Below are 12,954 nucleotides of genomic sequence, written 5' to 3'. Positions count from 1 at the left end.
ATCTAAATTACCCACCACTGCCATTATAAAAAATCTAAAGTAATCATCTAATCTTCGTGTAAATTACCCACCTATACTATTGAAATAATAATGCAAATGACCCCTAAATTTGTATATAAATTATCCAATTATATCATTATTAAAAGTTAAATTAAATTAACCCCTAAATCTGGATCTAAATTATATAATTATAATAAAATTTTAAAGTATCTCAATATAAAATTCTAAATTACTATTTCTATCATTATTATTATATATATATATACTACTCATGATAAGTGTCACTGTGTATTCATGAATGATGAAAGGGTTAAGAACACTAATTCATAAATAAAAAATTTAATTAAATATATATCAAACACATGGAGGTCTGGTGCAAAATGAAATATATTGCAATTATATTATGATAAATATATATTATATAGTATGTGTTAGAATATTCAATAGATCGGAGTGTATGAGATAGATAAATATTATTATTAGTTGTATGAATTATATTTTTAAAATAACTCTAATTATACCGTGCTGGAGTACGGGCTGATAGGCTAGTTATGGACTAATTAGACTTAAAAGATTCAACTCGTGCTAATCATTTAGACTGTGTAATTAGTTATTTTTTCAACTACATTTTATGTTTTATGCATGTGTCCGAAGATTCGATGTGATAGATACTACTAAAAAAAATTTGGGAGCAAGCCGCGCGATCACACCTCGCGGCGCGGACAGCTGAAATTATTGGGCAAGAAAAAGCAGGAGCACGAGCGCGCCTAACCCCCCGCGCGGTCCGTCCGATCCAATCATCCATGAGCCCCCGGGACCCGGCGGACCGCGGACCCATTGATCATGGCCATGGGAGCCGCGCGGCTTTTGTTGCTATGATTCCGCCTCGTCACGCCTCGTGGATGGGGGGCAGGGGGGCGCCACTGCAGGGGGATGTCTTTGCGCCTTTGCCCGACGTCGTTCTGAACTTCTGATGCGTAGCACACTAGCACGTCACGGGCATTGCTGCCTGCGTGCGTAACTTGCACTCCACTCGTTTGTGATGGAGGACCAGACCGGTGAATGGGCCAAGGCATTGCACTGGGTTCATTCTGGTGTGTGTGTGCTTAATTAATTAAATGGAATAGTGCACATGCATTCCACACGCCTTTTTTTAAAATTGATGAGGGAGTAGTACTACGTGTTTGAGCCTGGCACGACGAATACGATCAGCATGGCAAATCCGAGACGGCCCAGACCAAGTGAGAATTGAGCCCAGTGGAAACAGTTTTGGGCATTGATGATAGAGAAGAGCCCGAACGCGCCATGAAGTTGGTTGGTTGGTTGGGTTGGGCCGACAACTAAACGATCGATACATTTTCGCGGCTTATTTCGATGGTCTGGCACTCCCCTAAAAAAAAAATCTTTTTCTGGCACGGAGTGCTGAAGAGAAGTTCAGAATCTCGCTCTCTCAAAAGTGTTCAGAATCCATCTCCCAGAAAAAAAAGAGAGAAAGGGTTCTCAATTTGGGCTATCTGCAACGGTGTACGCATGGGGAACGGCAACACATCCTGCAGGTCACGGTTAGCTTTTTTTTTCAGCGGGATACTGGGAGGCGAACGGTAAAGTTCCGTATGGCTCCGGATACGCCAAATCCAGCGCGCAGCCAGGAGCACGGTAAAGCGCGGACGTGGCGCGGGGCCGCCGCAGCGCCCCTGCTCGCGCCAATCCCCAGCAACCCGGGCCGCCGGCGGAGCAGCGGCCGGAAGGAGAGAGGGGGGTGGCCAGCGGGAGAAGGAGGAGGAGGCGCCCGAGCGAGCGAGCGAGACAGAGAGCTGAGGAGGAGGCGCCCGCCGGAGCTCACATGCGACGCCGTCCCTGAGCCGACGCAGAAGCGCCGTCCCTGCGTCCCTGCTCCCCTGCGCAGATCGAGAAGCGCGGCGAACGGAGGAGGAGACCCGGGCGCGCGGGGAGGGAGGAGGTCGCCGGCGCCGGTACCCGACCCCTAGATCCACCTCGGTCTCGCCCGCGCGCCCGGCCGTCGCGGCCGCGCGTCCACCTCCCCGCCCGCCGCCGGCCGCCTCGGTCTCGCCCGCCTGGCCGCTCGCCGCCGAGGTAGCAGGGGCGCGCCGGCCGCCCAGCCGCTCTGCCACACGCGCGCCGCCGCCCCGCCGTGGCCGCTCGCTTGCGCCGCACGCGTCGCGCGCGCGCCTTCGCCGCCCCGCTGCGTCCGCTCGCCGTCCCGCGCCTGCTGCCCCGCCACGGCCGCTTGCCTGTGCCGCACGCGCCCACCCCCGTGCGCGCTCGGCGCGCCCGCCGCCCACCGCCCGCTCGCGCGCGCGCCGGCCCCCCGCGCGCTAGCCGCCGGCGCGTGGCTTCGCCAGAGAGGGAGGCTGGAGAGAGAGAGCGCAGGGGGGAAGACACAGGGGAGGCTCGGGGCGAGGTCGGAGCGCGGGTAGCCGTCGCGGGGACGGGGCGGCGAGGACGACGGGCGTCGGGACGGAGACGGCGCGGCGGAGCTCGAGGGAGAGGGCCTGGCCGCTGCGTGAGCGAAGGGACGACCTCCGCAACGTCGGCGTCCGCCTCGGTGCTCCAGGTCCACCGCCCGAGCGCTCCGGGTCCGGCTTGCCCCTGCTCCGGGAGGGGAAGGGAGCAGAGGAGCCCCATGCCCGCACCTCCGCTCGCCGCGCTGCCGCCGCCGCAACTCGTAGGGCCGACCGAGGGACGAGAAGGGAGGGGACGCCGTCGCGAGGGCCGCCCTGCCCCGGGCCGAGGCGCCGCGCCGCGCCGCTCGCAGGCCGCCGCGACGCACGCCGCCCTGCCCCGGGCCTCGCCGCGGCCGTGTGCTGCCGCCCGCACGCCGCTCGCCGTGGACGCCGAGGCAGGGAGGAGGGAGGAGGGCTGCCGCGAGCGCTATGGCCGCCGTGGCCGGTTCTCTGCTCTGCTCCGCCGTGGGGGGTACCGGGGTAGAGGAAGAGAGAGAGTGAAGGGGGGTGGTACAAAAAAAGTCTGACGCATGGACCCCATCAGAAGTAGTTGATATAGAGGATGACTATAGAGTAGGAACGAGTGCAGAGAAATTGAATGTAGAGTAGAAAATATTGAATGTAGAGTAGAAAATATTGATGACCAGAACGGAATATACTTTTTACAGGATGAATTTAGAGTATGACGAGTATAGACAGCCTAACGGATTCTCTCACGAAAGGAAAAAAATAAAGCAACTACCCGTGTGCCCGTCAATCGCGTACTCGCCTCAACCTGAGACCTTTCCAAAACCACACACCTCCCGGTTTCCACTTCGGAGTCCCGACCCCTCCACTGCGATAGCGTAGCGGCACGAGTGGAGTCTGGAGCAGATAGATCCACGCTGCGCGAGATGGACGGCGCGGCCTGCCCGTACGTACCTGCAGTGTAAGTTCAAAAAAAACGTACCTGCATTTACGCCTGCTAATGGGCTGTAACCCGCCCCAAACCCAACCCCACCCAAATGTAAGCAGGTGATTGTCCCGACCCAACCCCACCCATTCAACTAGTCACCCCACTCGACCCAACCCGCCCCATCTCAAATGGGTTTAACCCAACACGGTGTCCTCCTTGACGGTGACCTCCACGAGCGTGCCTGACGGAATGCCGGCCGAGCGCGTCGACGTCGCGATCCTCTCGTGGACGCTGGTGCGGGCGTCCGACCCGCCGCGGGGCTTCCCCGCGGTCCTCCCGGTCTCCAACCTCGACCTCATCCTTGGCTCTTTCCATATCCACCTCGTGTTCATCTACCCCGCCCCAGCCGCGGGCTTCCCCGCCGTCACCGCGCCCGCGCGCGCCGCCCTGATAGCCTTCCTCTCCCGCTTCTTCCCCTTCGCCGTCCGCGTCGTGGCCGACGCCTCCACCGGCGTGCTTGCCGTCGCCTGCGACAACGCCGGCGTGGAGCTCGTGGTGGCGGAGGCCGCGGCGCGGCTGGCGGACGTCGCCTTCGCCGATGCCGACCGCTCGCTCGCCCGCCTCGCGGTGCCATTCCAGGACGGCCTCGCGCTGTCGCTGCAGCTCGTCTGGTTCGCCTGCGGCGGGTTCGCGCTGTCGTGGGGCACCGACCACCTGCTCGCGGACGGCCACGGCCTGACGGCGCTGCCCAACACGTGGGCGGAGCTGCTCCGCACCGGCGGCCTCTCGTGGGAGCCGCACCACGAGCGGGCGTCGCTCTTCCGCCCGCGCTCGCCGCCGCGGTTCAGCCCATCGGTGGACGCTGAGTTCACGCGGTACGCGCTGGCGGGCCTCCCCAACGCCCTCCTCACGGCCACCCTCGTGTGCCGCAACTACGTGGTCTCCGCCGCGGATGTCGCCCGCCTCCGCGCCGCAGCCAGCACCCCGGCCCGCCGCGCCACCCGGCTCGAGGCCCCGTCCGGAGGCTCGCCGTCGACGTGGTGGCGGAGAACCCTTACGAAATCTACATCTTCCTGCACACCACCGACTATTACTCCACGGAGGGGTACGACATGCTTGCAGGCGTGCTCGCCAACCCGGCGGCGCAGCACGTCCAGGAGCTACGCATCGGCGTCGCGAGCTCTGGCTTCGAGGCCGGCGGCGCTCACGGCATCGACTTCAGGCTCAGCTTCGGCGCCCTGCCGTCCAGGGATCTCCTGCTGCTGCACATCACCAACTGCACGGACCTGGCGCCGCCGCCGCTCGGCGTGGCCTTCCCGCTGCTGGCCAACCTGGCGCGCGCCGCCGCTTGGCGGGGCTTGCAGATGCAGATCTTCTTTCCCCCATCCACCCCAACCTATCTTATCTCTTACCCTAACCCGTCCCAACCCTTTGACATATAGAACTCATTTCCACCCATCCACACACCCCGTATCAAAACCCGTTTCCCCCGACCCATTAGCAGGCGTACCTGCAGTGCAGGCACCGCCTGACGTCGGTAGAAGCAGATAGCTAGGCCGGACGCACGGCGCGTCGGCAGGTCGGGCCGCCGGACCCGTGCCCTGGACCCCCCCCCCCCCCCCCCCCCCCCCCCCGACACCGTTCTCGGCCGGTCTGCCGTGTCGCCATGCGACGGTTTCATAAATGGCAAGTACTCTATTGGTGCCCCACCGCGCCGCTGCAAACAAGCCGCGGGGCCGACGTGACGAGCGGGCGGCGGCGCGCCCCCGCCGCCGGGTACGCAAGGCACAGTGCGCGTGCACGGCCGCGGCCCCCGACCCGTCCGCCACTCCGCCTCGAGTTCTCTATTGGTGGGCGCCGTACGTGGCCGCCAGCCCGGGGTCGGGGCGACCGAGGACCGTGGCGCCCATCAGCCCGGGGTCGCCAAATGTGTGCATGAATTCGGCGTGGCGTCGTCGCTAGCTAGGGCATCAATCCGGCATGGACGACGATGCATGCACGTATGGCGCCGTACGGGCCGGGACACGCTCGGACGCCGCCTTTTTCGTGTGTGCCGGTACCGTGCGCGGAATCTCAAAGATCGCCGTTGTCGTCGGTCAGGACCCGGATGGAGGTAAGTAGTATGCGCAGAAATGTTTCAAATACCCAAGGGACCACAGTTGTAACACAGAACATTGTGACCGATTTATTTGCCCGTGTACGCGTAGTGCCCGAGCACCGAGCTTTAGCTAGCTAGCGTCCTGTTTTATTTACCATTGGTTGGAGAGTGTACCTGGTCGTGTACAATTGAAAAATATACGTACAAGCCTCAAACCAAAATTTTGGACCACATTTGTTTAAAAAAACAATTGGACCACAAGGAAGCGTGAGTGCGTGCGCGCTGGATTTTTAACAAATGCGGGCGCGCTTCCTTTTCGTGCGTGCGCTCGATCGACTACTGGTGGGTGGAGGGAGATGGATGAACGGGCGCGCACGCGATGATGCTGCGCGTCGATCGGGAACCTGCTGGGATCGGAGTACTTAAATCGGGGCGGGAGAGTGGGAGGCGAATCCGAATTCTGCTAGCGCGTCTCACGACTGACGGCGTGTCGAAGTGCGACTTTGCGAGAGGCGAGACTGGCTGCCTGACATCGCCCCGCAACGTGGGGTGTGCAGCCCCCCACGGGAAAGGAGTCCCGTGTTGTAAAATATCATTACCACTAAATTTGTTAATATATATAATAGAAGAGATAAGGGAGAGTATGTCAGGATATGTACAACAGTTAGACAACAGCTGTCTATATAAACCCACATAAGTAAAATGAGCTGATGTGGTTCTCATTAAATAAGAAAAGAGTGTGTTGCTGTCTACTATCTCATCTACGGCTCTGGCTCGTGCTCCCACGCGAAACTACATCAACTAGAGTATGTATTAAATATCACATAGACAGCTAAACAAATAACAGCTGCCTAAATTGTTGTGAAGCTATCTATTTAGCTGTCTGTGTATGTCAAATAGACAGCAGCTGTCTAAATTATTGTACATACCTTCATGACATGTGAGAGGAGTGTTATCACCATGATACTCGTCCGGCTCGGTTATCTAGTTCATAATTTGGTAACAATGACACTCTTTACTGAGTCTAACCTCACAGGACATAGGATGTAGGTGGCTTGGAGTCTTTTTTGCGCCCTTCACACTTTCACGGTTAGAGAACTACTCCCACGAGCATAGTCTATGAGGTTTTTTGGTGTCAAGTTCAAGTTCAACTTTGTTAGTTCCATAAATAAAAAATACTATATAGTTCCATTGGCTTTTAAAAAGGGATTTAGATGCACTAGGAGGAAAATTGGCATTTGTCACGCAACAAGATTTTTAGCAACAAAGCAAGCAGGTGGTTGATTCTCTTCCATGTACCATTTGTTAGGTAATTCTTACATTAAATATCTAAGTTGAAAGATGTCAACTCAGGTTGAATTTCGGAAATTCTTATTTTAATCTTGAAGTTTGAACTCCATTTGTATGTATATACAAAACATCATGTGAAGTTTTTAAGCTATGCACAGAGCAAACTTGACTTTTATGGTGTCATTTTTTGAGACTTAAGCCATTTTCATAATCGATTAGCAGTTACATAGTACTCCATACGAGCTATGGGGCTCCAGCTCAAACGGACTTTAGCCAATTTCCATAAATGAGACCATTAATTATTTTCTCCAAACTCGGCTGTAGTATAGTTGAACGGGAATGCAGTAGTAATCGCGCAATAGCGTGATGGACTAAATCATCACGGGACCAAAGAAAAGTTGAATGGAGGAATCTGCCTTGGCTTTAATTTGAAAAAATATAGATGGTCCACCTTCTCAGACATAAACCTTCTTTTGTTATAAGGGTTTCTTTATGAGAGCATATTCTGACGTCAATTTCATCTGTTATGTGCAAATCAAAGCTCTATTGCGTGAAATCGTTTTGCAAGCTCTAGCTACAATGAACTACAAGTCAGGCGAAATTATTTTTTCTAGCTTCACTGACTTTGATTTTACTTAGTATAGTTGTTTTAGAAGAACTCTATCAAATAGCCTCTAAATACTTGCCAGTAAATCTCTAGCTCTCCATCAATGTCCTAGATTGATGGAATTAGGTGGATCCTATTTGGATCAATTAGAAGTAAAAAAATGTTTCTTCCATCTCAAAATAGAAGTTATTCTATAAATTCTATGACGGATAGACAAGAGGGTAAAATGATAATGTTTGCTCCTATTTATCACCATATTTGACGCTAACTGATTCATGCATACACACGCATTTTCTTAATAAAGTAAAATAACTTATTTTCTAGGACAGATTTGAATCCTAGAATGATTTGCTCTTTAGAACGAAGGAGGTAGATAGTTATGGGTGGGAGGATCGTCCAACCATTTCCAACTCCCGAATTAGCCAGACTTATTTGGAAGTTAGAAAATTTTAATGAAATTTTGGAGTTACTCCAATTACCCATCACAGATTCACAGCTCCTGTTGGCCAGGTGGTCTTAATTCATTAGTAAAGGACACGAACTTTTGCCATTTCCTATAAAAATTGTTACTTTCTCTCTAAAACCCATGATCCTAAATTAGTATTTCTGGTTTCAAACGGGCCCTGCATCAGTGTGCCCGTACCGTGGACCACCGGTACAAATTCTGTGCTGGTACCGGGCCTACGGGCTAGGATGGCGGTAGCGCCCGTGGTAGCATATCTTGGTCGCAGCGGAACGGTTAGCAATGGCGCACAGGGCGCACGCATGCTTCGGGACTCGCGGCGGTCGCAGGCACGGAAAAAGAAATCCACGGGGGAGCCATGCCGCCCGATCAGCTGGTTCGCCGCCCTCGGTGCCGGCGCCGATCGACCGGGGGCCTTTAGTTGTATAATTCAAAAAAAAATTTCTATAGAGACTTAAATCTAGATGAAATAAAAAAACGCATTACATAGTTTGCCTGTAGATCGCGAGACGAATCTAATGAACATAATTAGGTCATAATCTCTTAAGACGGATTAATTAGACTCATTAGATTCGTCTTACGATTTATAGCGAGTTATGTAATTAATTTTATAATTAATCTATAAAAAAATTCTCTTTCAAAAACTTTACACTTTGCACTAAACAAGGCGCCCATACTACTTGTCTGCTCTGCGGTGGGCCCTGGATTCTTTGCGCCACTCCTCCTGTAGTATGCTGTACAGATGGAGCAGTGGCCGGAGATGGGTTGAGCCGTCGGGATCGTCGGATCACGATAAAATTGGCAAAATTCAGTGTACAACACTGAACATCACCGTATTGATTCTGTTGTACCAGTAAAAGATTGAATTGATCGGCTGCCTTCGCCCCTCGGTAACTTGCCGAGGAACCTGGAGCTCAATTTCACTTAACAATTTCATTGGCTCCAATAGTTTTACCAGTCCCCGTCAAAAAAAAAAAAAAGTTTTACCAGTCGGTTTCAACGTGCGCCCCTAGCCGGATCCAGCTTTTAACTGTCCGGACTAAAAATGACCACGGCCTTGTTTGGATGTGCCATAGAATTCTAGCGCTAGAAGAAAATCTTTCCCGTATGAAGGACTGAATGAAGTTTATTTGTAAAATCTTTTTAGGGATGTGTGTAACTTTTCGTGACGAATCTAATGACGGTAATTAATCGATGGTTTGATACAGTGATGCTACAGTACCGTCCTCTAATCGCGTGTTCAAAGACCTCGTTAAATTCTTCAGAGTCACTAGCGCGGGGTTCTAGAGTTGGTTTTGTAAACTGACTTTATTAAACTGACTTTATTTGACACCATAATTAATGATCAAAGTGTTATTATTCACTAGCGCGCTAAAAAAACAAAGAGCCCACGTATCCCCAGTTCCCCACTCCAGTCAGGGCGTGATCTCTTCTTCTTTCTGAATTTAGCAGCGGGGAGGTCACGTGCTTCGTGTCAAGCCCCTACTGGCCCTCTATTTTAATACCCTTATCTCCTGGAGCGACCCCCCACTCCGCGGGGGAAGGGTGACCGGCCCGTCCGCCAACCTAGCTGGCCAGGCCGGTCGATCGAGCAGCCCGGCCGCCTCGCCGTTCTCCGATCCCGCGCCTCTCAGGGCAGTCCAACGCCAAGAAACTACAGCAGTTTCTACAGCATAGGACATTGTAGCAAGAAACCATCCTTCTCAATGCCAAATTTGATCCCAGTGTCTATGTGAAAGATTGACCAATCATACACCATCTTCTTTCTCGTTTTCGGATTGTATGTGCACAAACAACAGAGCGTGGACGCGGAGGACGTCCCAGCCGCGACGGCCAACATCTTCGAGGCCGAGGTGTGGTGGGAGACGGGACGAGACGGGAGGGAGGCGGGTCGCGCGGGAAGGCGGGCAGCGATGCGGACCGGCAAGCCCTTCCAGTCCCCGGCCGCGAGCTCGCCTCCGGCTGCGCGCGCCATGCCCGGGCGCTGCTGCTTTGTGCCCTGTCGCGCCCTGGAGAAGGCCGACGCCGCGCGCCCCATGGGTCCTCCCTGGCCGCGAGTCATGCGTCCATGCCCCGCCCCCGGCCGCGAGCCCTGCTCCGCCCCCGGACATGGCGCGCGACGTGCCCCCGCCCGCGGCTGCTCTCCGCCCACAAGCGGACCGCCCCCGCCCCAGCCCCGGCGCACGACGTGCCCCCGCCCGCAGCTGCTCTCCGCCCACAAGCGGACCGGCGAGCCTTGGTGGCCGCGCTCTAGGCACCCCCGGCAGCAGCTTCTCTGAGCTCGTGAGGCGGATCCCCGGCGAGCTTTGGCGGGTGCGCACGCGAGGTGGTGGTGCGGCCGACGGGCGGGAGGAGAGGAGGCCGACGGCCGACGGCCGGCGCGCACGCGAGGCGGCGGTGTGGTCCGTGCTCAACGGCGGGCGGGAGGTAGGAAAGGAGACCGACGGCCGACAAGCGGGCGCGCATGCGAGGCGGCGGTGCGGTCCGTGCTCGAAGGCGGGCGGGAGGTAGGGGAGGCACGGCAGATCCGGGGTGGGAGGGGAAGAAACGATCTGGTCTCCCCAACGTGATTTTGCCGGTTTCTTAGCGCCTCGGCACGAGCATCGACTTCGTTTCTTCTCTAGGAAACGGTTTCTTCCTCTTCTCCTCTCTCTTCAATTAATCTCTTGACACATCAGCAAAATATTAATGCAACTGCCTAATTAATACATATAGAAACGATGCATTGGGAGTGCCCTCAGCGGCTCGCAGCCGGCCTGCCGCCGCGCGCGGCGCGCACCAGCGGCGAACCCTAACCTAAAGCCTCAACTCAGCTGGAGCGTCCAGGCTGCCTGGCAAGCCGGCCAGGGCCGCCTGGCCTGGGGCGCGACCTGGCCCACCTCCCCGCTATAAATCGGCACGGCCGGTACGCGCTCCTCCTCGACCCACCACCGCCAGACGCCAGCATATTAGCGGCCACAGCACACCCAGGCGTTCGCGTCTTTCTCGCCGTCCGTGGACCAGCGAGGCGGCTGGCCGGGGTCATGGACTCATGGTAGGGAGGGAACGGCGGGCGGGCGGGAGGGATGGCGGGGCGGCTGCCGGTCCGGCGGGGCGGGCGCTCGCGCGCGGTGACAGAAGAGAGTGAGCACACGGCCGGGCGTGACGGCACCGGCGCGGATGTGCCGTCGCGGCCGCGTGCTCACTGCTCTCTCTGTCATCCGCTCATGGCACGCGGCCGGGCGCGGCTCTTGCTCAACGCCGACCGGCGCCGCCCCTCGCCACGCCCTAGCGAGCCCTTAGCCTCTCTCTCTCGGGCTCCCTCCATGGCTCCCATGGCCACGAACCAGGTTCCTGAGGTCCTTGCATCGTTCTTTCGCAAGAGAATTCCGATCTCTTCCCTAAAAAAAAAAATCCAATCTCATATTTGCATTTGTTCGATCTATCGGTCGTCTTTTACATTCATGGCACTGTTTGATTTGATGATTGATGGAACCGGGAAACTGGGGGTTCGCTCTCCTCGCTGCGGCCTGTGTACTTTCTCGTGTTTGTTCCCTCCCTTTGGTTCCTCGGCCTCGTATGACGCTCCTCCGTTCATCTTTTCCGAGGAGCCCTATACCATTAGGGGAAGTACCAACCACATTTTTTACTCCTTTCTTGGGAAGGGAATACATCGTATTTACTGTGCCATTGATGGATCTTAGAAGCCGGGATATAGCAGCATCAGCAGCAGCGTCCATGGAATCTACAGGCCGGACGCATGGATCCGTGATCCCTTGTCCCTCCATGGATTTTTTGACCAGATCTATTTACCGCTATTAGCAAGTAGTCATGCACCTGTTCCCCTTCTGTCAAGTTCTTGGTTTCCTCTTTGGTTTTCACTTTTCAGGGCACTGTTAAGCTCGAGAGCGATTCACAAGCGGCACAGTAGTGTAGAAGGAAGAGATGAGATGGGCCGGGCAAGTGAGAGCAAGAAAATGCATGGATTTTCGAGGAGGAAGGGCACAGTACGGTGACACGGTCGGCAGATCTGTCGCTGCTATTTCCGGGCCTTATCATCTCTCGATCGGTCAGTTATCCCTTGTGCTTGTGCTGCCGTCCTTTCTGTTCTTGAGAATTTACGCCTCGCGAGTGGTCATGTCGCGGTCGCGGCTATTCAATGTAGAGGAGTAATGGTGCAACGACGAACTATTGGCTGTGTTTAGTTCCAAAATTTCTCAATCCAAAGTTCATTATTCACCTATCACATCAAATTTCTTATATCATGCATGGAACATTAAATGTAGATAAATAAAAAAACTAATTGTATATTTTTGATGTACACGACGAGACAAATCTTTTGAGCCTAGTTAGGTCATAGTAGGACAACAATTACCACTAACAAACGAAAAGTGCTACAGTGTCCGATGTAACTCTTTTTACCGTCATTTTACGGATCTAAACACAGCCATTGTCCCCTAGTAGCTCGAGGTATGCAGGTTACTGTTGAGATCATATAGCTAGCTACTGTTCTATTCACGGCAGTCGTACTCAAGTTCCTGCAGCACATGCATGCATGTAACATGTTTGACTTGTTGATGCATACATCTTATCCTCATTTTGGGGGTCATACATACATAGGCCAAGTACCCGTTGTATTGTCTCGCCATAATTAGCATTAAAGGTACAATGTAATGCTCAAGCATGGAATTTTCGTCCAGGATGTTTCAACGTAAGTGCAAACAGTGAAGCTGCTAAAAATCACAGGTACAGGCAAACTTGGGGTTTTACATTTTAATCTATAATCTATGAACATCTCATCAGTACATTCATTGATTCTGCACTTTATATTTAACCTAATAAATTGCAACATTGCATATGTTCTCAGGTGAAATGCATGACATATAGATATTGCAATGCAAGTGCATGAAATCTTTTTCTATTGAAATGAAGAGCAAGTTGTTCCTAATTGTTTTTACCGACAACCATAGAACATTCAACTACCTAGGTTTTATTGCATGCTTTCTTTACAATATAATAAACTCCGATTGCTACCTTACAACTGCAAACTTCTTGCCAAGGTTGTTTTTCTGGTTTCTTTTGGGTTTCAACATGGTGCTAAAACGGCTAGTGGCTGTCTATAAAGTTTCAAGTAGAGATCCTATTCCTGTAAACAAT

The 12,954-nt window shown here is 53.8% G+C and overlaps 1 protein-coding gene across 1 annotated transcript; it reads left to right on the top strand.

Annotated features, from left to right (window-relative positions):
• The first annotated feature begins 3,609 nt into the window (after positions 1-3,609).
• On the top strand, positions 3,610-4,802 carry LOC120681195 (hydroxycinnamoyltransferase-like). The gene is made up of 2 exons (XM_039962717.1): positions 3,610-4,553; positions 4,610-4,802. Exons 1-2 carry the CDS (start codon positions 3,610-3,612, stop codon positions 4,800-4,802), a joined length of 1,137 nt encoding a protein of 378 aa, XP_039818651.1.
• Positions 4,803-12,954: the final 8,152 nt, after the last annotated feature.

This window comes from Panicum virgatum, chromosome 7N, assembly GCF_016808335.1.
Source record: "Panicum virgatum strain AP13 chromosome 7N, P.virgatum_v5, whole genome shotgun sequence".
In the NCBI taxonomy this organism is placed as follows: Eukaryota; Viridiplantae; Streptophyta; class Magnoliopsida; order Poales; family Poaceae; genus Panicum; species Panicum virgatum.
The sequence above is the reverse complement of the archived record's forward strand: the minus strand, read 5'-3'. Positions and strand labels throughout refer to the sequence as shown.

Bases quoted from the DNA above. Each gene is read 5' to 3' on its own strand.
- LOC120681195 (XM_039962717.1), top strand. From the start codon at position 3,610: ATGCCGGCCGAGCGCGTCGACGTCGCGATCCTCTCGTGGACGCTGGTG. The intron at 4,554-4,609 runs GCCGGCGGCGCT...CCTGCCGTCCAG, and splicing joins TCGCGAGCTCTGGCTTCGAG to GGATCTCCTGCTGCTGCACA.